Source organism: Toxotes jaculatrix, chromosome 12 (assembly GCF_017976425.1).
Source record: "Toxotes jaculatrix isolate fToxJac2 chromosome 12, fToxJac2.pri, whole genome shotgun sequence".
Taxonomy (NCBI): domain Eukaryota; kingdom Metazoa; phylum Chordata; class Actinopteri; family Toxotidae; genus Toxotes; species Toxotes jaculatrix.
In genome coordinates this window covers 19,635,943-19,661,495 of record NC_054405.1, presented here as the reverse complement: position 1 = coordinate 19,661,495, position 25,553 = coordinate 19,635,943, and the positions used below count along the sequence as shown (strand labels likewise).

The 25,553-nt window shown below is 41.1% G+C and overlaps 2 protein-coding genes and 1 long non-coding RNA gene across 3 annotated transcripts; 2 read left to right on the top strand and 1 right to left on the bottom strand.

Moving 5' to 3' along the window:
* Positions 1-1,108: 1,108 nt before the first annotated feature.
* LOC121190715 (apoptosis-inducing factor 3) lies at positions 1,109-7,623 on the top strand. The gene is made up of 19 exons (XM_041051675.1): positions 1,109-1,127; positions 1,260-1,350; positions 1,694-1,803; positions 2,100-2,209; positions 2,304-2,348; positions 2,516-2,597; positions 2,894-3,006; positions 3,118-3,204; positions 3,376-3,467; positions 3,770-3,900; positions 4,293-4,408; positions 4,554-4,625; positions 4,779-4,842; positions 5,058-5,134; positions 5,565-5,682; positions 6,697-6,795; positions 6,971-7,046; positions 7,173-7,277; positions 7,590-7,623. Exons 1-19 carry the CDS (start codon positions 1,109-1,111, stop codon positions 7,621-7,623), a joined length of 1,641 nt encoding a protein of 546 aa, XP_040907609.1.
* Positions 7,624-8,983: 1,360 nt separating this feature from the next.
* Positions 8,984-12,058, bottom strand: c12h17orf97 (chromosome 12 C17orf97 homolog). The gene is made up of 3 exons (XM_041051971.1): positions 11,987-12,058; positions 11,711-11,863; positions 8,984-10,201 (listed from the first exon to the last, which is right to left on the bottom strand). Exons 2-3 carry the CDS (start codon positions 11,826-11,828, stop codon positions 9,711-9,713), a joined length of 609 nt encoding a protein of 202 aa, XP_040907905.1. The 5' UTR covers positions 11,829-11,863; positions 11,987-12,058; the 3' UTR covers positions 8,984-9,710.
* Positions 12,059-17,482: 5,424 nt separating this feature from the next.
* On the top strand, positions 17,483-24,226 carry LOC121190268. The gene is made up of 2 exons (XR_005894967.1): positions 17,483-17,780; positions 23,312-24,226. It is a non-coding gene; the product is annotated as an uncharacterized LOC121190268 (long non-coding RNA).
* Positions 24,227-25,553: the final 1,327 nt, after the last annotated feature.

The window sequence follows — 25,553 nt, the reverse complement described above, 5'->3', positions numbered from 1 at the left end:
GACAAGAAAGAAAAACAAACGGCTGAAGTGTCTTTAACATACACTTGTAAGCAACCCCTGCCCTCTAACACACATTCTTCCACTCACGTGGACTGATAAACCGATCACTGATAACAGGTGAAGGGTCCTGGTCGCACAATGATAAGATTCCCTCCTTGGCAGAAAACAGTCCAAACAGTCCAAAACACTTTTAGGAGTTTTCTTGCTCCTATAACATAATTATACATACCTCAAAACTACACACAACTATGAGTTTTGTTGAATTTGTTGAGTAATAATGGTTAGATTAATAATCAGCATGTAAACAAGAAGATTTAAGTTTGTGTTTTTGGGCCTCAAACAGCCACAGAACTGAAACCATATGAGAAGTTTGGAGGGGAAATGTGTTTTTGGTGGAACAACTTACAATTTATAGACATTTGAAACTTGTGACAAGGGGCCCAAGTAAACTCTACGGGGTTTTGGCTAGAGTTTTCTTTTTTTTTTTTTTTTTATAACACTATCATGTGTTTTTAATCTGAAATATTTCTTTCCACCACTGCTCATTAATGTTCTCAAGTTTTTTTTTGCATTCAGTGTTTTTCTATTTAGTGTTTTAAATCCTTGCTTCTCATTGATGAATCTTGAAACTTGAAACGATGTGTGTATGATAGTACCTCCGGTTTTGTAAGTTGAGCTTTGTCGTCTATCCATTCAGTGTCAGTGGCTGCTGCCTCGTCAGCCTTTTCTCTATACTGCCGTTGTGAAACACAAAAGACCCTGTCCGCTTTTCTCTGGAACAATAACGGGGCTGAACGTGAGCAGCGACATCACTGAAACCGTTCATTCACCAGAGTCCCAAAAGTCACTTTTTGGTTGATTTTGCTTGTCTTATCAAACCCAAAATCGTCCAGTTTTCACAGCCAGGATCAAGGGATGAGGGTTGGGGATGGACCGGTTGCTGTGGAAACGGACACCTATCCCATCATTCAGCTGATGAGCAGAAAACAAAGTGTGAACACGGACTGCTTTTTAAGAAAGAACTTCTTTCAACGGAGCATCTGACTCACTTTTCATGTTTCTGGAGGGGGTTTGTGGATCTGTGTGTTGCTACTATTAAATCCGAGACATGTCTGGGACCAAGCCACGTGAGTAAACTGATTTTGTTATAGTTTGAACGACAGTAAAGTAATGATATATACTGAGGAGTTTCATTCACGGATGTATTTTATTTCCGTCCATTTTAAATTAATTTTAAATGTGTGTGTGCGTGTGTTCAGCTCGACAAGAGTTTCCAGACTCTGATCCAGAGGACACATCCGAAGAGCTGACAGCTGTAGTGTGTCTGGAGTCAGACCTGAAGGATGGACAGTAAGGAGGGGAGGGGGGGAGATTTTCACAACCTGGCAACCTAAAACTTGTTTTTACTCAAACATCATTGTCAAGATGATAGATAGCCACACACATTCATAACAAAGCCAAACAAAGACAAGTCTTCTCGGTTCAAGCCTGAAAACCTGAAAACTATTTTGATTTACACATCCTCACTTATTATTGATGTTTAATGTGTTTAAATTGTCTACTAATTATTAATCAAACAAGACGTAGAGTTTAAAGAACTTAGTCACTGAATAAGAAACATATCCCATTGAAAAAAAAAAACACTTTGGTGCAAAAGTTATTGAAGTATCTGTGTGTGTGTGTGTTATCTCAGAATGATGGAGGTTGAAGTGGGACATCACAGCGTGTTGTTGACACGCAGTGAGGGCAAATACAGTGCCATCGGTAACCAGTGTACACACTACGGAGCTCCACTCAGCAAAGGTAAGGCCCCAGGAGGTGTGAGTGCTGTAAACACAGTGAAATAGGATGAACACACATTGTCACACATTTGTTGTGACATAAAGTTCATCAGTCACACTGGTTTGTTTTATCCACACTGATTGTGTATTGTATTATTGAGCCTTGATTGGTTCTGCAGTTTAATAGTTTGTCTTGAATTATTGCTGCCTTTCCTAACATAAACACTGAGCATGGACGGATTATAAGATAATGGACACCTGGGCACAAAAGTTCAGTATGTAAATAATATGTGTGTGTGTGTGTGTGTGTGTGTTCAGGGGTTATCTCAGGCCACAAAGTGCGCTGCCCTTGGCATGGCTCCTGTTTTAATGTCCACACAGGAGATCTGGAGGAGCACCCTGGCATGGACTGTTTACCTTGCCACAAGGTAAAAACCAGACAGACAGATGGACAGACAGACAGACAGTCTGGCACATGTAGAAATTTGCTTTCATTTTAATTTGTGTTTTTCTCTTTCGAAGGTCAAAATTCAAAACAGCAAAGTGTATGTCTCTGTAAACAAAAAGGTAAGAAGGTCTTTTTCACCTATAGCAATGTACTACAGGCATCTGTCAGTCAGTTTGACTCACTGTAGATGAACAAATGGTTTATGCTTTTGACCATTTTACTTGTAAATAATTTCTTATTCTTCCTGTTGATGAGTTTGTATGATGGTGTTTTACATGTGATTCAGACTCTCAGACAGGAAAAAAGATTAAGGAGTATGGGAACTGCAGTACCAGGAGTTACACACACTATTCTCCTGCTGGGGGGAGGTGAGTGTGGACCACTCCATATGTCTTTGTATATGTATGTGTCTGAGGTTGATCAATTAGTTGACTGATAGAAAATTAATTTAGACATATACAGTTTACAGGTATAAATCTAATGTACAGTTTACAAAACAAAGATCACAGGAACAAATCTCATTCTTACTTCTGAGGAACAGATGACCACAGATAAATTAACAGATGAACAGGGGTAAATTGGTGATAAAATAACTGTTGCAGGCCGCATGTCAGGAGTTTGTTTCCTCAGCGTGTGTGTGTGATGGTGTGTTACCTCTATGCAGGAGCCGCGTCACTGATCTGCGCTGAGACCCTACGGCAGGAATACTTTGGCGGCAGGATCATCATGGTCAGCAGAGACGACCTTTTACCATACGACAAAACCCGACTCAGCAAGGTGCTGCAGAGTAAAGATGACACAAACACCGACATTTTAATGATGAATGCGTGTGTATTTTGTAATTGACTACCATTGCTTCAACACAACAACACACTGCACGCGTTACAGGTGATGAATGTGGAGAGTGACAGCATTCTGCTGAGGAGGATGGAGTTTTTCCAGCAGTACGACATTGAAGTGTGGCTCAGGAAGGAAGTGAGTTCATCTACTACCCACTCACATGCCCTTGTGAGAGTTTGAACTGTATTTTGTCTGCACTAAACTTTTCTCTGGACAACAAGTAACATGTTAAAAATTAGACAGATTCATTATGCTTCAGTTTCAATGGCCATATTGTGCATCTGAGTGGACTCACTGTGTTCACAGGCACTGTCAGTGGACACGGACAAGAAGACCGTCACATTTGATGATGGTTCGGTCCAGGGCTATGACCAGCTCCTCATCTCGACAGGCTGCAGGTACACACAAACACACATGACAACCATATGTTGATTTCTAATGTTTTGGTTCATTTTTTTCTTATCTAGCTAATGAATTAATCTCTTCAGGCCTAATACAACACATTTGCACATCACAGAAATGTTTGATCATCACCTATTCATTGCATTCAATTTTATTCAATATTTTATTCAGTCAACTACGACCAACAGCAGATGTAATAACTGTACCCTAACTTTGTGGGAGGTCAGTGGTCATTGTTGCAGCACCACTACACATTGCATTGCACTGGTTATGAACAGAGTCATGGCCTGTCCTTTAGAGCAAAGGGTCTGGATGTTCCTGGCATGAAGCTGGACAACATCAAGATGTTGGAGACGCCAGAGGATGCCCGGCAAATCCACGCAGCCTGTCTGGGCTGCAACGTCGTCCTCGTGGGAACCTCTTTTGTTGGTACTGTGTTCTGTTTTTGCAATCTGCAAAATGGAGAACTGTAGGAGATGAAAGAGACATAATAGCATCAGGTCTAATGTAATGGTTTACTTGCTTGGGAAATGTAGTGCTTTGTTTTGGTTTTTTTTAATAAATTTTCAGTCATCAGTTTTATAAAGGCCCAAAACCAACCCCTAACTAACCCCTAACCCTAACCAACCCTTTTGTGTCTCAGCTCCCATTTAACTTTCTCTTTTACTCATACATTTCCCCTTCTCCTTGTACTTATATGCTAACAATATTATTTTATTTAAGTATTTAGTTGTATTTTTGACTTGTCCTAAAATTGTTTACAACTTTTGGAGCTCCATACAGTTGTTGTTGTTTTAATTATTTGAAAACTATTTTTCCAGGCATGGAAGTTGCATCTTATTTGATAGACAAAGCCTCCAGTATCACAGTGATTGGCAGCAGTGAGCTGCCGTACCAGAACACACTGGGTCCGGAAATCGGCAAAGTCACCATGAGGGTAAAAAAAAAAAAAAAAAGAGAGAGAGAGAGAGAGAGAGAGAGAGAGAGAGAGAGAGAGAGAGAGAGAGAATTCTGTGTCATATCTTCACATTACTTCTTTACAAGTTCATCTATTTGAAGTTTAAACTCTGTTGTTCCTGCAGATGCTGTCAGAGAAAAATGTGAAATTCTACATGAATGATAATGTGATAGAGGTCAAAGGTGCGGATGGCAAGGTAAAGTAGGAAAACACATACTGTGCCAGTTTTGTTTTATTGCTCATAATTCAGACTTGATCATCAGTAAACACAGTGTTGCTTTGTAGTGGTAAATATAAAACATGTTTAGTACTTCCTGTCCTCTGTCTCACTGTCCCTGTCTTCTTCAAGGTGAAAGAGGTTGTGCTTAAAAGTGGAAAAGTTATCCCAGCTGATGTTTTGATTGTTGGTATCGGTAAGTGCAATACAAACATCATCTTCATCATCATCATCAACATCTTCGCATAATATCTTGATCATTCTCGAGCATTTTCACATTATCAATCAGACATTTTCAGCAGTGGAACGACCTTCTTTTGACATTTTAGCTCAATAAAAGAGCTTAGAAAACAGAATGACAATACAATCACAAACGCTGCTCAGTCACCTTTGTGTTCTTTCCTCTGCCAGGTATCATCCCTAACTCAGGGTTCCTACGAGGCAGTAAGATACAGATGGACGCAAAAAACTTTGTACCAGTTGATAAGGTCAGCTAAAACCCCAGTGTTCAACTGAGTACTTACGGGTACCTTCATTCAACCAAAAACCACGACTCTCCTCTCTTCTTAAATTTTATGTTTTGTTGAGATTTACTTCCTTGTTGTTTGGGGACCCACACATCCCACTGCTGTGTTTAATAATGATACTTCTACTACTAATACTACTCTACCACTAACTGGGCAACATATTTTTGAATGATACAAAATATGGAAATGACTAATCCTACACAAATATTGACTGAATTAATAAGCATGTATTTATTTAGTTTGCCAGCAAATGTACATGCTTTCCCACACTGATGTTACTTTGTTGTTTTGGGTGAATTAGGAAATTTGGGATAATAATATATTTTAGGGCCAAACAGAAACTTAGGGTTAATGTATGTATGTTTCCTCACATCCACTCTCCCTTCTGCAGTACATGCGCACCAATGTCCCAAATGTGTTCTGTGGAGGTGACCTGGCCACCTTCCCCCTGGCAATGGCCAAATACCAGCTGGTCAACATTGGACACTGGCAGATGGCACAAGCACATGGTAATGTAGTAGCAATATAAATATGGTCATAAAGCCCTGAAGGCTGCCTGTCAAGGCCATATAATACCAAAGACTCACCTCACCATGTTGTAAGCTGCTGTGGCCAGGAGCATGAGGGAAGGACCCACTAGATGGAGTGATGATTGACAATGTCCTTTTATTCAATACAAAATCACCGGCATGAAGTCTGTGAAGACAGGGAAGAAAAACTCAGACAAAAAATCCATGAAGGAGATAAACTAAGCAACAAAACTTAAAGGAAAACTCAAGGGTTCTTACTCTGCAAATGAAGCAGCGAAGGTTTTTCCAAAGGAAAACATGAGGATCAAACACAAAAGACAGAACCAGGAGGCAAACACAGGCAGGAACAAAGGTGCAGAATCAGGCAGGACAACAGGTTCAAACTCTGACAGGTGCACAGGTACAGATATGACCACAGAAACAAATTCACAGACACACACAGGTACCAACACAGACAAACTGACAAAGACTTACAACAGGTGATCCAAATTAGGGCATGGCAGACAATCAACAAAGCTGGAAACTAGACAAAGACAGGAAGTAGACGACGAACAGATACACAAGGCATGGAGCTTCAAAATAAAACAGGAAATGTTAAACCAAACCAGGAACAAATACACAAGTACCAGGACTTCAAAGCAAAGCAAGAGTCCTCAGATAAGAATTCAGAAAAGAATTCGAGACAGTCACCAAGGGGCAGATCACAACACACCGTGTATCATGTAGACAGATACAATAGTTATTGCAACTGTGATTTTTTTTCAGGATTTCTATAAAATATTTCTGCAAACGTTTTGTACGATTATTGTCAAAATTAAGATGATTGCTGGGCCACACGAGCCTCTGTGCCACGGTGTGTGACACTAGGACAGATTTCAAGGAAATGTGGGCACTGTGGCAGAGTGGAGCAAGTGAAACGTTAAGCAAAAATATCACTAATGTGATTTGTGTCTGTAATTGAAAGAAAAGGATTTTTTTTAAATTGTTGTTTAGGAAGGATAGCAGCTCTGAACATGCTGAATAAACAGACTGAACTCAACTCAGTTCCATTCTACTGGACCGTCCTACTGGGTAAAACCATCCGATATGCAGGTGGGCACACACACATGCACACACACATACACACTGACAAATTTAAAATGCTTTGCCCCCCATGCTTTGCCCCCCAAACTATATAAACCAAATCCCATCATGATTCAAAGCTGATTTGCCAACCTGCCACCATCCAATTTACCTCACCCTTTTTATTTTGTTTTTTTTTTTGAAGGCTATGGGGAGGGATACACTGAGATTGTGATGAAAGGAAAGTTTGAGGACAGGAAGTTCCTTGCCTTGTACATCAAGTAAGCTGAGAAAAAAAAACAAACTGCTCTTGTTAACAAAAAACATTTCTAATTGGAAAAATGGTACTCTTTTCATAGAAAAATTTCCAAATATGTATGTTTTTATTTTTTTCTTATTTACCGTAGGAATGATGAAGTTATAGCGGCAGCGAGCCTAAACTACGACCCAGCAGCCTCAGCAGTAGCTGAGAGGTTCGCAACAGGAAAAGTCATCACAAAGAAAGAGGCTGAGTAAGTAGAATCTTTCTTTTTTTTTCTCCTTTGGATAATTTTGGTCGAACATAATCTGGTTGAACAAACACAGGAATAAAGTATCTGAGAGAGAAAGAGATGGAGGATGACCAAAAACTGAACTGAAAGAGGAGTAAATATTGGGCTGAATATTCAATGTTGTGTTCACAACTTTTTTCTGCTGCCCCCAAGTGGCCGAAAAAATCAGTGACTGTAACTTCAAATGAACTTCTGGGTTTTTCAAACTTTGCAGTGTCTGTATTTTTCGAAAAACATTGCATGTTATTAATTCTGTAATTTTTTTCCTGACAGATCAGATGATCTGAGCTGGCTGCAGTTGTCCTGATCTACTAGTTTCCTCTCCACTCACCCTCATAACACATCATCTGTACAACCCTGACATGAGGCCAGAATGTCCTTCATTTGTCTCTCTGTCACCATCGCTCTCAGGACAAAGGATAAAGAGTTTGGAGACACTGAAAATGTTCGATTCAGAAGAGACAGGCCTCACTGATGGTGTTAAAAAAGCAGCAGTCATAGTGAAGTTTGTATTTACAGCTCAGTGTTTTGATGCAGGTTGTGTGGAAGTATTGGATTTAAATTGTTCGTCACACAGTCAGTGTTCAGGTGAGGGGGACTCCACCGTGCAAACAACAGATACCTCAGATGGATGCAACCTTTGGGACTTCTTTTTTTTTCTTAATATTTTGTATTATTTCATTAGATTTTTTAAAAATATATTTTAAAGGTGGTGTGAGCGGCCTTTTACTTGGACGGGGCTGCTGGAAAAACACAAGTGACCTTAATGCCCACTGGGGCCGTGTACGTGGCCCGGTCAGTGAGTCGCAGGGGGGATTAGGACAACAGAGGGGGGAGTGTGCAGCTCTTTGAAGCAGAGATGCTGAAACAGGCAACGGTAACAAAACACACCAACGGGGAACAATAAGCCTTCGGTCAAACAGCGCACAAAGGCAGTGTGACAAAGCCTTCACAAAAGAAATGCTGCGTATTTCTCTCTTTCCCCCTCTGTCTCTCTGTTGGTTTATCACTGTCTTTACTTCACACCTCAACATTCACTTTTAGCCTCACTCTCAGCAGCGTGCCTCATGTTCACCGTATCCACGGTTCAACTAGTGCAGACTATTCAAGGCCAGTACCAGCTACATTATTTTAAGTTTGAAGGTTCCATTGGCTTGTATTATGTACTAATGTTTTATGTAAAAGATTTGGAACTTTTATTTTTTTGCCAGGACATGGTGAGAATTGTCAAGTGACAGTTTAAAATTTCAATGAATCCTCCAAGGAACAGCTTTAAGCTTTACTTTGCACCCAAACACAGTGTTAAAGTGAGTAACTGAGCATTTCATGAATTCTTCTGCTGAGGATGTTAAGTGAAAGACGTTACTTCAGCTCTCATGAGATTAAGAACAATCCTGAACATCGGTCCTCTTGTTCATCAGCCTTGTTAAGCAACGTGAACCCTGAGGGCCAGATAGAAATAATAGGAATGTACTTGTAATTCAAACTTTTTGTCCTGTGTTTCACTTTGTTCATGCATTAAAAAAAAACAAAAAACATCACAGTCACAACAGTATTGCCTATTTTGCATTCATTGACTCATCAGTGTTGGAGCTTCTGTGAACACACAACTTTTCTGCCACCTATAGTCTAGCAGTGGTAGTGTGTCTAAAATTTACTCCAGCACCAAGCAGTACAAGCAAATTATGTGTCCGTCTTGGTTAATTTATTTGTGTGTTACCACATTTGCAGGGGGTTATTGATGTATAACAGCAAGAAATAAGCAGAAGAACAGAGACACATAAACCTTGACTTTGCACATTAGATCACTGGTCCACCAGGTCAGCCAATATACAATACTCTGACAGTAACAAATTGTTAAATTCAGTAAACAACTGCACAACCATTCTGGTGGATACAAGGGAGTTTTGGGCAATTTGAAAGAAAGACAGAAAGAAAGGAAAAACAGAGCTAACCCATATTGAAGTAGTAGGGAAAAAACATCATCCATTTAACTCTCCTATCCTCCCTCACACAGGTGTGAGGGGGGTTCAGTGGTATTATCCTGATTGGGTTTCAGTCCTGAAAGATCAACTTTGGGTCTTTTCTGGAGGTGCTACATAATTTAGAAGCACAAGATAAGCTCTGCAAATGCTCTATTAAGTTTTTAACAGGTCTATTCAGCAGGAGCATGTCCAGTCCTCGTCCATATCTATTTTGTGCCTGCCACAGAAAGCAGGTACAGCAGGTGCTTTAAAGAGTGTTGAATTGGCAACGGGGTCAGTTTGTTTTCAGTACAACGTCTTAACAGCACTCATGGATCACTCTGTGCCTCATTATGGCTAAATCTGTTTTAAACTGTGAACAAATAAAGCCTGAGATGACTAGCAGCATAAGGCTCTCATTTTCTTTAATTCAGTCTGTGCTCACATGCGGTAATGACGCAGTCTCCCATTGGTCAGATTCAGTCAAAGCCTCCTTCTCTGTGCTCTCTTTAGGAAAAGTCTGTCTCAAGGTATCCTGGGTTTCTTTTAACAGAGCCTCTCTGTGTGCGATGTAACGCTGCCGCCTGTTGGCCCTGTATAGCTCCAGCCTCTTCTCCTCAGCCTGGGGGTCCTCCAGTACTCCCTCCCACCTCAGGCTCTCCCTGGCCTGGGCGCTGAGCTCTGTCACATGCCCCTGCGCTGGAGCTGCACTGCCAATGGTTTTGTTTGTTCCTCTCAGTGGGGCTGGTGAATCCTTTTGGGGTTTTTTGCTCCTCCGGCCGCTGCCTGCCAGCCGTTTTCTGTCCTTCTTACTAGCAGCTCTGAGCTTGGGCAGCTGGCCTCCAGGCTGAGTAGGACTCCTAGGGGGCAGAAGGGACACTGGCGAGGTCTCAGGATGCAAAGATACAGCCTGAGGTTCCACTGTAGATAGATAGATATAGTTTATTGATCCCCTAAGGGAAATTGTTATGTTGCAGCAGCATCATCAGAAATAGGATAGGAACCGTAGGGAGGCAACATAAAGATGTAGGCGCATGCACAGCACCAGACAAAACTGAGGGTTTAGATTACTAATGACTCCCTTGGGAGTTGGGGGGCTAATGGCTTGGTTTACAGTAATGAGCTGTAATAGGCTGGTGAGGGGACGCGACACTGGGGGCCTATTCTCTAATGACCTATTCACCCCTGCAGGGAATCCTCTACCAACACCACATGATCCAAACTACCATTTACATTGTGTACATTTACAGTGACCTTCAGCTGAACTGCTGAAGCGATGACACATTAGGGTCAGTGCCAATTATTATTGGTTCAATCTGTGCTCCTTAACTCCACCGCATGACTAATTATAAGTGCACGCTATGAGAGAGTTTTTAGGGCTTTAAGGCTTTTGATTATGTGGCCGTTTATATGAGAATACTTTTTTTTGTTCCCTTGCAACTTTTACTCCATCATGAACATGTATTTCATGGTCTGCTTCTAGAGGATCTGCTTTTAATTTTTAAAAAAAATGTGGCACAGTAATTATATTTCCTTTACTGTAACAAAGCCGTAAGTCCCAAATCTATTTTTCAAAAGTACATTTATGCACGAGAGTTTCCTTTATTACAGATTCTAAACCGGTTTATCTTTGAAGGCCAGTGACATGTAATAAACTTTCAAGCTTTTCAGCAACTTTTTTGTTTGTGTTAAAGACTGAATAAACCAGTCAATGTGCTCCTTCATATCCCTTGGGCACCCCATCTATTAACTTTGGGGTTTAAGGCACAGACCATGAAATGCCATGTTCCCAATTTGAGTCCAGGTCTAGACCTTAGTTTGTTTGACCATTCCCCATCTTTCTGTCAACTCCCTAATAAAAACATAAAATGTCTCATGACAGATCAGAAAGAAAACAAAATAAAATGAAACAGGGAGCAAAACGTCATATTTAAGAGATTTGAACCAGTTTGATGTTGTAATAAATGACTTGATTGTCAGATTGTTTCAGATTGGCTTTCTGTCCATTGATTGATACTTTAATGATTAATTAATCACTAATCATTAAAGTATCTCAAAATTCCACAATAATACATTTGTCCAGCTCTGGGATAAAAACATGATTAATCATCTTTTACCTGGCACATTTACTCATACATTTACTCTTTATTTGACAGCTGTAAATCCTAGTAAAACTACATACAAAACCTGTTCAGAGTTTATAAAATATGATGCTTTGTTAAAGATTAAACTGCCCAACAGTAAATAAAGTAGTTAAAATGTTCTCCACCTCAACCAAATACAATAGTAACATGTTGTAACTGTGACCATTTTCCTGTATAAAGAGTACTTTTGAAACTATAAGTTTTACTGATAGACTTTTGAATGCAATTTAAGATTTTTTATATTCTGAAACTGTTACTTGTCAAAGTAAAAAGTGAAGCTGTTTACGTGTGTTTTCTGGATGGGTGGTGGAAGCAGTGGCTTTCTTTCGTTTCTTCTTTTTCTTCCTTTTACTGTCAGGGGTCCTGGATGACTGGAGCAGCTTGCACGGCTGGTCCTGTGGCATGATGTGGCCCTGGTAGACAGTGCTGGTGAGCAGGTCTGTGCAAAGTAAAAACACGAAAAATTCGCAACCACCGTCACAGACAATTGTAAACTACAAAAAAGAAATGTAGGTCAGGCTGATCCTGCACACCGGTATCTGGAAAATCTTCGATTACTCACAAGAAGTGGGGCTGTACAGGTCTTCAGTCCCGAAACAAACTGCTTTATTTTCCGTGGTTTAAAAGCATTTTACAGGCCACCAAAAAAAAACAAACAAACAAAACAGGAAAAGGACGATACATCGCTGCCTTCGGTACTTATTCGTATTTGTTCCGGGAGCATTTCCACAATCACACTTCGCCGCCGCGTTCCCCAGTGACGCGTCTCCATGACAACAGGACACACCTTCTCAGATAGTGTGTGATGGAAGAAGAGGTCGGACTCACGCACAACACTGCACAACACTACTACAACCCTACCACGAATAGACACAAAACTCCACAAACAAACAGAAAACTAGCACAAAGAGACACAAAACGACAACAAAGAGACAGAAAACTATCACAAAGTGACACAAAACTCCACAAACGGACAGAAAACTACCACAACGCTACCAAAAAGAGACACAAAACTACCACAAAGCCACAAAGCCACAAAAAACTATCACAAAGCGACACGAAATTCCACAAACAGACAGAAAACTACCACAACACTACCAAAAAGAGACACAAAACTATGTCAAAGCAACACAAAACTACCACAAAGAGACACAAAACTACAGAAATACACACATAGTAGCACAAAACAACTTCAGAGAACCAAAACTACCACAAAATAACTTCAGACAAAAAGTACCACAAAGAGACACAGAATTAGAACTTGACACAAATCATCTAGTGACACTACTACTACTACTACTTTGCGGAGGTAGTGTTGTTCCTACCACAAGGAGACGCTGTGTTTCAGTCTGGGTGCGGTCCAGTGAGGGAGGGGTGGGGTGGGGGGGGGCCTTTAACATATTTGACTTTTGGACTTGTTTTAATCATATTGTATTTTATATTTGAACAAAAAGTAACCCTTTGTTTGCCCCCCCCCCCCCCCCATCCTACCCCACATTCTTTGTCCTTCCGAAGTACAGAGACACAGTGTTTTTTCCTTATTCTTTTCAGAGATTGTGCAACTTCCTTTACAAAAAAAGATGAAAACTCATAAGCAGTTAAAAAACATTGCCGCACTGATTTATTTAGGCAAATAAGAAACGCACAGTGAAAAAGTTGTGGTTCTTCTAATGTTTAAGGAACTGAACACCATTTGTGAAACTGTGCCCTTTTAAATCACTGCATGGGGATTTATGTGTTACCTCTGACAACATGCGCAGCCAGCAGTGTGGTATTTCCCAGGGAGTTTCCATCCTATTCCTGTCCCACAGAATCCAGTCCCCCCCCCCCCCCCCCCCCCCCCCCCCACCCCAACTGTTTTCTCAGTACGGTAAACACATCACATGCATGTACACACGGAAACACACACAAGCTAATTTTTTTAAAGCAAGGCCCTTTGAAGCACAGTCCTTTGTGCTGCACACACTCAACACTTCTAATAATTACTGGGCAACTAAGTTTGAATCTTGGATGCTGTGTTGTGTCTGCTATTAAACCAGTGCTAAGAATAGGCTTGAACTCTGAGCTCAAACAAGTCTGTCCTGCTTGTGCATTTCCCCCACATATCTGAGCCCTTCCAGTAATAACTACAGGAAGAAAGAGGATAAATCATGACGGTGAGTCAGAGAGGACACGTTGACATCTATCCATGCAGGAGTGAGAAAGGTCACAGTGAGATGCAGCCGTGCTACAGGTGGTTTTTAAAGGCCTCTTCTTAAGAGCGAAAGAGAGTTGGCCATAAGAAAACCAACATTTCACATGGTTGTACAGGCAAAGCAATTTTTTACATTTTCACACAACCTTTGACCCACAGTTTGCTATTTATTCTTCTATGTCATGTGAAGAGTTGGGTTTTTATGTGTAGTGAACCATGTCCCAGCTCACGTCTTCTGTTCTGATGAGCTTGCGAGTCATGAATGGTGGTGGGGGAAGATGTGACTCGCACGCTTCTCCATCTGGTGCAGACATATTTTCAACAACAGCTCAACAGCTTTTGCAAACATGTCAAATTAGATTTTGGTTGGAGGGGACTTGCACATAAAATCCCCAGGAATTTCAATCCAATCACTGCAAGTATTTCACAGAAGGGGGTTTAACCTCACTTGTGTATCGCCAGGCACTCTAAATATCTATAGCAGTTAGTATAGACAGTTTTCAGAGAGCAAACTGGATCATATTACGTGGTGCAGTGGGTTATTCTGTGTTGAATATGTTGAGTAACAGATGTAACGTACAGCTTGTTCTTTGAGCTGATTTAGTGCTGGAAATTAGTTAATATTATGTAATGATTTTCACCACAGACATTGAAACTCTAACCAAACAAGCACTAACTATTAGAGCGGTGAGCTCATGACAGAAGAGTCCCAACTATGTACACAGCAGGATACATGTAAAAGGGCACATGACTGTGAGCTACTAAGACAGACAGACAGACAGACAGACAGATAGATAGACAGACAGATAGATAGATAGATTTCTGCCTTAACATAAAGGTCACCAACAAAGGACACTACAGATTAACTCTGCGTATATATTATATACATTTATATACAGTACATGGTGACATTGCACATTATAAAACAACAATGTGCATTGCATATGGTTGCGTCAGTTGTTCAGCAACCTGACTGCCTGAGGAAAGAAACTGTTACTGAGACAGGTGGTGTGTGATTTGATGCTCCGGTAACATTTTTTAGCTGGAAGGGCCGAGAACAGAAGATGAGCAGGGTGGCTTAATGATGTTTTGGGCTCAGCTATGGCAGTGAGTGGTGTTGTAAAGGGTTGGTCATTCTGTGCTGGTGATTTTTGCTGCTCTTTTTACAATCCTTCGGAACAGTCTGCTATCCTGAGCGGCCAGGTTGCCAAACCACACTGTGATACAGCCTGTCAGTGCTCTCTCCAGGGTGCAGCGATAAAAGTTCACAAGAGCCTTGGAGCTCGTGCCAAAGCTCTTGAGACACCTCATGAAGTACAGTCACTGCTGCGCCTTCCTGAGGACACAGTTGGTGTTGAGAGACCATGTGAGGGTGTCTGAGACCACCATTTGGTTCACCTTTCCACTTCCCTCCTACAAGCCCTTTCATCACTATTATTAGTCCAATAACTTTGGTGTCATTTGCGAATTTTATGATGCTGTTATCAAATTTGGCAACACAGTCAGGTGTAAACAGGGTGCTCAATAGGCGACTGAGACAGCAGCTCTGAGGCACGTCGGTCCTGAGTCACAGACTGGGGCCTGACTGTCAGAAAATCAAATGGACAATTACAGATAGAGCTGCTCAGACCAAGACCTCTGAGTTTCAACACCAGATTAGATGGTAAAATTGTATGAAAAAGAGAGCTATAATCAATAAACAACATTCAGACTTAGGTATTACTCTCATCAAGGCATACTAAAGCAGAACAAGTGAGACAGAGTCATCTATAGACCTATCAGAACAGTAGGCCAACTGTGTGATGACAATGACCACTGATTCATAATGCTTTCCACTTCCACAAATGCCTAAAAAGTACATTGTGGCTGAATCAGTGAACAGTGAAGGTTTCAGGTTGCCAGCTAACATTGAGCAACTTCAGAGTGATTAGCATTTCCAGAAACAGCAGCATAACCGTCTGGTATGATGTTATTAAAGTTTTGTGGGAAGAGCAGTAAGTCACAAAGAATTCAGGAGTTTACCAAGGTCAAAATTAGACTAGTGTTTTTTACTAATCTATTTTCAAAATCTGAAAGATCACAGTAAACCTGCCTTTAAGTTAACATAAAATGAGACAAGATAATGGTATCGTTGCAGCAGCAGGATATAAACAAGAATAGGTATCAAGCATAATTAGAGAGAAAAGAATATTTACATCAGAAAAAAAAACTATTTATATCATCAGTGTATTTACATGAGGTGTAATATTGCACTTACATAGAGCAGTGGTGGGAAAAAAGTTCCATGTACTGCAAAGAAATTGGTGTTGATCCATTGGTGTTTGTGGAGTGCCTGGTGGGTTTTCGGGAACAGTGCTGGTTGTACAGTCTGACAGCAGCAGGAGGAAAAAACCTTTCACTGACTGGTCAGTAGAACTGCAAAAGTCTCCTACACTCCTCACCAGCTCCGTCAGAGAACTGGTGCAGATGACAGCTGGTTGAGTTGTGGTGTATAGGACAAACAGGAAGGGGTCCAGGACCGTGCCTTGTGGAGCGCCAGAGGACTGCAGAGACACAACACACAGTCTTTTAACCTCACATATTGTGGTCTGATTGTAGTCTAGGATCCAGGTGGTGAGCCACCCCCAATGCAATCCATCTTCCCCCTCAGGAGTGAGGGTTGCAATGGTGTTCGACACCGGCAAAGTTGAAGAACATGAATCTCACAGCACATCAAGGCTTGTCCTGGTCAGGGACAGATCAGTGGTGAAGGTGGATCACAGCATCGTCCTCACTGATGCCTGGCTTGTATGCAGTAGATGCATAAATGCGTGCACCATGAAGACTGCTTGTTGTGTTTGGGGGAATGAGGCACTACACAAGAGATGCACTAGTCAGCATGATAGGGCAGGTTCACCGTGGTCTTGATGTTGTGTTGAAGGCCACATATTCTATTCATATATTTTGTGGGGAAAAAATTCTATAAAGTTGTTTTAAAATAGGCAGAGGAAAAAGAAGAAATGGGAATGAGGCAGCGGATTTGGTCTCGTGTGGATTTGCTGTGTGTGCTCAGTGTGTCAGGTGACAGTGAGGAAGCAGCTTCTCCAGCTGCAGCAACCTTAAAGAGACAGAATAAGAGGAGACTGGCCTTACAGTCCTGCTGATGTCTCAGGAGGTCATTTGCAGACTCTTGTGCTGTCTTAACACTGCACAACTTTTGAACTTTCTGCTGTAAATGTTGACGGTTCATGATTTTCCTTCTCCCTGAGACTTTCAACACACAAGTCAGAAGCAGTTAGAATTAGTTATTATTATTATAATTATTATCATTACCATTATGTGTTTTGTTTGTCTGTTTGTATTACATTATTTATCCTTTTGTATGAATTTGCTGTTCTCTACTTCTGAGGGAGAAAATCACCTATTAACAGAGAAAAAATAAGATTATCTTATAAAATATTTGTCATAAACCACCTAACAGCTGCTACAATTAGCACCACATCAACCGCCTTCATCTGTAAGATGCTGCTTTCACACTAATGAATCATAATCTATTAATAAAGCGATAATATAATAGATAATATAGATAATACTAACAACTTTTTACACTTTACGTACCATTTTTATGGAAATTATTTTAGTGTCTTTAACTGACAGAACCACGCGACTTTTACTTGTATATGGAGTATTTTCACAATGTGTTGTGTGTCTGTGCTGCCTCGTGGGCCTCACAGTACAGTACAGTGAGTAGCCTTGCGTGTACACGTCAGATCCGCACCGATTCTGACGTCTGCCTCTCGGGCTGCCTACGTCATTACGCTGCCAGCTGATCGGAGTGGGAAGCCGGGTGTGTGTCTGACTTGGGTGTGTGTGTGTGTGTGTGAGAGAGAGAGAGAGAGAGAGAGAGAGAGAGAGAGAGAGAGGAGTGGGGCAGGAGTTGTGTAAAAGGGGCTGAAGTCCTGCGCTGCCTTCTCCGCTGCTGCTGCGCGAAAAAGTAGACTCACAACCAGATATATAAATGCTGCCTAACCGCGTTATATCGTGGATGTAAAACAAACCGGCAGACAGCGACACACCCTGCCGAAGGTCCAGGACTCCGCCGAGCAGTGGGCGAGGCAGCCTGAACTCCGCTGGACCGTTCAGATGGATTGTCCGCGTCGGAGCGACCCGGCCGGTGGTCAAGGTGGGGCGTATTACTTGTGTCTGTGAGGCTGTGTGTGTGTGTGTGTGCCCGCGTGTGTCTGCTGGCTAAACGCTTGTTCCGGATCGCCTGATTTAGCCTGTGGCGGCTTGATGACCCAGTTTGCGTGGAAACGTCCTCAACACGACTTTATTCAAGTAAAATTCACCTCTCCGGGTCCGATTTCTGTCTCACGGTGGCAGGTTTCTGCACAGTTTGGCGTCGTCAGATTCCCGAGGACATGGATTTGATGTTAGGCTATAGGAGTTCTGGCTGAGGGCCTGTCTGTGTGTCACAGATCATACCGTCCAGGCCCACTGACACAGGGGAGCCAGATACTTGACATTTGGCCACCGCACCACAAACCTCCCAGCTCCTGCAAACGTTTAATCAACGTTTATAGATGATTGACACAGTGAAACTGTGGGCTAAGGATTTGTTAAAGCGCTGCATGGAGTATCTGCACATGCAGTTATTTTAGCAACTACAGGGCTGTATGAAATGCGCTAAAAAAAAAAAAAAAAAAGTCTGGATTATGTCTAAATTAATACGGAAGGGAACAGAAAAGCCTTTAAATGTACGCAGATAGAATGTTAAAAGGTTTATAGATCTGTTTTCACATTAAATCAAATATGTGTCATGACCACTTCACAGTACATTTAGAACCAGGAATCTGAAGCCTCCAGAGAATTCATTTAGTCATATGTAAGCTGTTCACTGTCACGTGTTGGATTTATAGACTATAGCAAGATGTTGCAGTGGCAACTTGAGGTCTGCATTTATGCAATCCAAACTTATCAAAAAAAAAAAAAGTGTCAGCATTCGAAGCCTCTTAAAAACTGCTGAGTTCATAATAGGCCAAGGAATAAGCCTGTGCTCAAGTAGGGGATAGGTGAAAATCAGGAAGATAACTGAGGCCGAGTCATTTCTCAGAAATGCAGTGACACCAGCAGTCATCTGGCAGAGAAGGAGGATTCTTCTAATGAAAGATAAGTTTATAAACACAAGTATATTACTCTAGATGTTTCTGAGAAGCAGTAAAACATTCTTAAAGCAGGTGACGTAACAAAGAATTTAGGCCTCCATGTCCACATTTGGGCTCTTGAGTCTCCTCAACTCATACACTTTTTCATTTACAGTCTTTTAAACTTCTATAAAACATTTTAAAAGCAAAGCACAATTATGTATAATAAGTCTTTCTTTGGGGTAAATGCGGGAAGCTTACTGTAGTATATGTTACATCGATGGAGCCTGTCTTACATAATTGTACAGCCAGAGTTCAGTGCGCCGGTAGGAATGCACAATAGGCTGTGTCACGAGCTGCATTTCAGCCATTGCAACCCAGGAGTGTGACATAAGCCACCCTGTCGATGAGGATCACATGGCAATGGCAGGGTGTCAGTTAAAAAGCAGCTCATCTTGTCTACATGTGTTTACCCTGCATCTAGGCAAAATAAGTGCTGTTTTATTGCCTACATTTGCAGAAGTGAAGCCATCTTGCTCAACTTGGGTTACACCCTTCATTCCTATTGCGTGCCTTGTCAAGGGAGGATGGGGCAAGAAGGGATGTGTTATGTAGGTTCATTTAGGGAAAAAAAAAAAAGATTCCAGTTCTTTCAAACAAAATGGCACCGACTGCCAGAGGACAGGCCTACGGGCCTCATACAGAACATTACCATCTCCCGGCATGTCTTGAATTCAGAATGGCATTCAGCTATTCCTCTTAGCAAATAAACAACAGCTACTTATTTTGTGGTGATCTCAGGGTTAAAGTCAGATAGCCTTTAAAGTCCAGCGAGCAGCAGAGCATAAGAAGAGGCTCTCTGCACTATGATCAGAGTGTTGCCAAAGCCACCGCCCTTTCACTGTCTTTGTCCCCATTCCCAGTCTAAAATGATCAGTCTATATTACAGACTACAATCTGGGGCACTAAACACTCTCCAGCTGGACCACACCCACAGCAGAGGAATGTACCTGAATTGATGTAATTGATATGTAATAGACACATAACATTTCATTATCATGTATTTCCATTTACAGCGCTGCAGCAGCACTATGCAAATCTGTCATTTCATGCAATAATTCTGCAGTTCTTCACATATTTTCTTTCTGGCGGTCGTATGATGCCAAGCCAAAACCAGACCAATGACTGAGGTATCTTATCTCGCCACCTCAGGTGGTATTCAAACAAAATACCCCAAACGTGAAAAGACCAAATGAGTTGGCTCATAGCACAGGAAGAGGTTTGTCTGTCTCCTTCTGACGGGGATCTGTCTGACCCTCTCTCCATCTTACACCCTTGTTTGTTTTCTGTGTGCCGCTTCTACCTGTTTTCCCTAATACACAATTTCAAGCTCTCTAGATAAACAAATTCAAACTCAGCTCTTGCATTTGCAGCCGAGGCTCGATAAGACGAACTTCTAGAGAGTTAAAATGTCAATAATTCCTCCTTGCCTTGTGCACGGTCCACTCACACCCTCCTGTTGACACACCATCATTCCTATTTCTCTCTGTCACGCACATCCTGCCCGCTCAACTCCAGTTTGTCTTTCCTCTTTCTTATCCTCCCTGCTGTGGCAGAGAGTGCACGTCTACAGTCTCAGATAAGCTCAGTCTTTTGTGTATTAGACTGTGTGTTATCTCTTTTTACACTGTTGCCCCCTGTATAAAAGCCTGTCTCAAGGCCTTCCACACTGGCTGTCATGTGGCTCTGTCTGAGTGGGAGAGGGGGAGGTATGAGGTGCGAAAAAAAGGAAAAGGCGGAGGGGAGGTGAGGGTGAACCTGACGGTGAAGCCACGTCCGCCTCGTCTGGTGCAGACCAGATGTAGACGAGCACATAGAGAGGGGATGGGTGAAGGATAGAGGGATGGAAAAGAAGGGAAGAGACCGTGCGAGCCCACAGCAGCCGGATGGAATTTCTAACATACGCAGCTGGAATGTCAGGAATGCAGGACAGTCTGATCTGACCGAGAGAGAGGGTGGAGAGGACAGACAAGTCAGGAAAGACAAAAAAAAAGAAAGATATGGGAAAGAGTGGCACAGCAAAAGAGTCAGGGGCTCAACACTGCCCGTCACTGTGAACATAAAGATCTAGTCACTGTTTGTGCAGGGAGTGGCACACTGTGGAACAAATAACTAATTCAGTTTTAGATTGAGGTTGTAGCAGCCTAACTAACCCAGTTATGACTGTCAGTGGTCCTGTGTGTGGCCTGAGGACTCGTGTTGTACGTCTTCCTCCCTGACTTCATTCAGACTAACGCTGGCATGCCTGAGTGGGGGTAGGGCGGTGGTTCACTTTATTATATAGCTGATGGTTGACGGCCTTCATTGGAAGTTCCACTTCTTCACGCACACTGCAAAAAAAAAACCCAAAAAAACAAAACATGTCCAATTAATCATACTACTATTATTTTTAGCCATTATCAATATTTCAACAACTGTTGAGGACAGTTCATGAAATTTGGTCCAGCTATCCATGGTGCCCAAAGGATGAATCCAAATAACCTAGCCTCATGTTTAATCTGCCTCTCGTGGCAGTTTTGTCTGCAATTACTCAACTGGCAGATGAACTGCCACAAAATTTGATACCTGTCTATGGACGGCAATGTCTTTCATCTAGCTCAAAGTTTTCACATATCCTGTGAAAAATCTCAACATTTACTTAATGGCTGGGAACAAAATTTTGTCAAGACATTCATGGTTCCCAGACAGTGATTCCCAGCAAATAATAAAAGTAATAAAATCCAAAGTAAAATAATTAAAACAATTATATATGAGTTACATCGGTTAAGAAAAAGCCATAAGGAGTTTTAACAGCACTGGCATGGAGTTCCACAGCTGAGAGACCTGGTCATCTTTAGTATACACATGCAGCTTTCACAAAGGAGCTCAAAGTGTGTCACACCAGCCAAGTTTAAATCCTAATGAATGTTTAAGTTTAAATAAAACAAACTAAACTATTTACAAAAAGTGGTTTTAAACAAGATAAGAGTAGTAGATTTGGTTATGGAAGCTTTTACATCAGTCACAAGTCAGAACAGGCAGTCATGGCTCCTGCATTATGACTCACCCTTTTCAAAAAAAAGAAAGACTGATATGTGTCATGTAGATAAATTTGTCAGGAGATGGAAGAAAATCATATCAGTGTTTTTCCATGTACAACCTGTGTACTTTTAATATTAATGATCACAGTTGTATGTCTGTATTGAAATGACTTTCTGCTGCTCTCAGAATGATGCTGAAGTTCAATCCAAACAAAGTGTGAGACAAAATTTCTCCCCGCAGCAGTGTCTGCAAAATCTTCATAAGTCTTGTTGATTGTGACCCACCCTCCCCTGCTGTGCACAGTCTACAGGCTACAGAGTGCTCAAATACCTGAGATTATTCTGGTTCTCCTTACTGCAGGAATGTACAGCATGTGTTAGTCATCGTCAACCAGAGAAATGGAGCATGTCCTCAATATCTCAGGATCACCACAAGATTACATTTTTTGAAGGCAAGAAAAACAATATGATTAACAGTAAAACACAATCCCAAATAAATGTTAGAAAAGGAGAAGAAAAAAGGAGAAAAGAGTCTATAGCTATGCTAGTTGTTCTGTGAGGCTGTACTTCAGCACAGCAGTGCTATGAAGCAAATATTATCATCAGCATGCTAATATGCTAAAAATGACAATGTTGTTGAACAAAACAACATGGCTTCATCATTGGTTCTTCTGTCACAAACTACAAGTAAAACAGCACCTTTCTCAATTAATTCCGTGGGGGATATGAAAAATGGATATGAAAGGTGGTATACCTTTCATGGCAATCCGTCCAATAGTTGTTGAACCGACGAGAGCCACGCAGTTAACATGACTTTAAAAAAAAAAAGGCACAATTAGCTACACTAGTTCAACTTTTTCACATTAACTTACAACTTAGACATTTTAAAAAAGTGTGCTGTAAAAGAGTCTCTTCAGCATGTCGTAGAAATATAAATCAGGTGTAGCTACAGGTTTTCCTCTCTGGAAAACCCCTGAATATTCACTTAATTAATTAAGACTTCAAAAACAAATGACTCTTTGGACTTTTGAAAGGATTTCAGGATCTCTGCTTTCATGTAGAGGCTGTCTACATTTTTTTGTCGCCTCCTGCTCATGATTCGTAACCACGGTAACTGACGTAAAAAAGGAAAAAAAAAAAGTAGTTTTTTTTTTTTTTTTCCAGAAGGCAGCCTGTGACTTTGAGCATGATAATTAAGAGAATATCTAAGAATTTCTTGCTGGCGCCATGTAACATGCAGAGGCAGAGCTGAGCTGCTGATGCATGTATCCCTCCTGGTAATCTGACGCATGATCTTGTGTTCATCTTCCCAGTCATTCTTACATATCAGCTCATTTCACCCACTTACTCACAGCTGATTGCACTCACAGTGGCTCTACTGCACCCACTTACTGTACATGTGTGATTGGCTGCAGGCCACCTCATACCCACGCTACTGGAGCAGGGAGTTTAGAGGGGAAGTTAAACAATTTCTTCCTCTCTGTCTGCAGGAATATGTGCATCTAAAGCAGAAGACGGGAAGAGAAGGAGCCATAAACTGGCAGGGCCGTCACTCCAGCCTGCGTGTTTCAAACTCTCACGCTCATGGGATGACTCCCAGCACGCCGGCACCTTCGGCACCAAATGGCTGACGCACAGCAGTTCTTCACTGGCAAGCTTTATGTTCCTGTACACATGCTAAAGCTGCCAGCTGAAGAACTGTTCTGGTCAGCCCTGCCCCGGATGACTCAAGAAGAGGAAGCAAGGGGGAAGAAGACGGCAGTGTTTCACACACTCAGCAGTCAAGCTGGACTTTAAAAACACGCTGGATTTGAGCCACTATTGTTTATATTCTTGTGTTAATCACATGCAAGGTATAGTTCAGTTTAGGCAGGACAGAATATTTTATTTTTGTGGTCACATGTCTTTTTTTCACAGAAAGCTGCTCAAACAGGCTAAAGTGAAATATGTCTTTAAAAAGCACTGATGTCAGTGTCCAAAAGTCTTAGATTTCATGTACTAAGGTCTTTAATATTTTTCTCTATTCACTGTAGGTCCTAATGTTAATTATGAAATGTTTTTCTGTATGATTTTGGCAAAAACTGGCTGGAAAGTGCCATTGTTTCCAATCTCTGACCATTAATTTATTTAGCATTCCCTAACTAATAATTCTTATCTAGGACCATGTCGTATTTAATGATATTATGAGGAAATATTGTTATGTATTGCTGAGAAACACAAACAAAAATGTGATTTAGATGCTGTCATACTTTGGTCAGTATTACTGTGAAACTGGTATCAAATTGCATTCTCTGTGGTACTCAATAGGTCTTAAAAGTCCTAAATTAAACCTGGTGAACCCTGCAGAAACCTTGTTAAATTTTGTTGATGACATTTTTTTTCTTACAATAAAGAACTAAATTTTTTCTCAGACTCAAGGTTTATTGTTGTGGACAAAACTGCACGCTATGGACAATAAAACACATACCAGCACATGTCAAAAATAACAAAACACACACAGAAAGAGACAAATGATAAATTTATGCTAAATGTGTCACACTTGTCCCTTATAACTTTTAAGTCTTGGGTGATCCCATTAAAGGGAAACAAGAGAGATCAGAGTGAATTAAGATGCTCTTTAAAAGCAAAAATTGTCTAAGTTTAGTAGTGACAGATATGCAATAACATCATGGTCTTTGTTCTGTGGGAGGCTAATCACCACATAAAAAGTAAACAAGCTGACATTTAGTCAGGGCCACATCCGGTTAGATGATTGTGCCACATAAACCAGACAAAGAGAAAAAGAAAACTTACCAAACGTCTGCTCTTCAGGGCCTGAAGGCTTTACCAGCTGCTTCAAGGGATTTCTTCACACTACAAACTCACGGCACATTCACTGCTAAAATCACAAGATCATCAAATTGTGGGAGGTATTGAGATAACTCATTGAATGTAAAATAATGTTGTTAACTGACCACTACTTACCACAGTGATTCTTAGTTATTTGGCTTCAGCTGCAAGTTAAAGGATTATTTGATTTCTATGCACATTTCAGCAACAACATTAAAACCAGTTTGAACTGGTTGAGTAAAGGAAACATTTATGGTTCTTGTTTCAATTTTGTGTGGTCAGTCACTTTACAAAGTAGTCCAGTCATCACAGAATCTAACTTGAGAGCCCACTGGGAAACTTCTCTTCATAAGCCTGATAGGGCTGTGGTGGTTTGTACTGACAAGAAAAATCCCATCATAAAGATTAATTAAATTATACTATAAATATGTTTGTACACTGACTAATAGGTACTTCGTGGAGACGATGTCTGTAAGTAAGGGAAGATAAGGCAAAATGTAATGGGAGATACTTGAATGTTGCTACACTACTGAGCCTGCAATTTCAGGTTTTTGGTGCCTTCACCACTAGATGGCGCAACGATCTCTACAAAAACTAAATGAACACGACCTGGTCCTGGTTTCACTGCAGGACAATGAGGGAAATAAAATAAAACTGGATTATTGCCATCTCATGTGGATGAACGTGCTATTAAAGCTCTTACATGATGAAAACGTTGCCTGATCCATTTGGTAAAGGTATAGTAACATGTAGTTGTAGTGCTATAAAAGGAAGATTAAAAAAAAAACCCTCAAGGGATGATATTTAACTCTCAGACCAAGTTTCTTGATTCATCAAATGAGATTTAAAGTGTGAATGAGCTCTTCACTATCCCCATCCATCTGTTATTTACTGAATTCATTA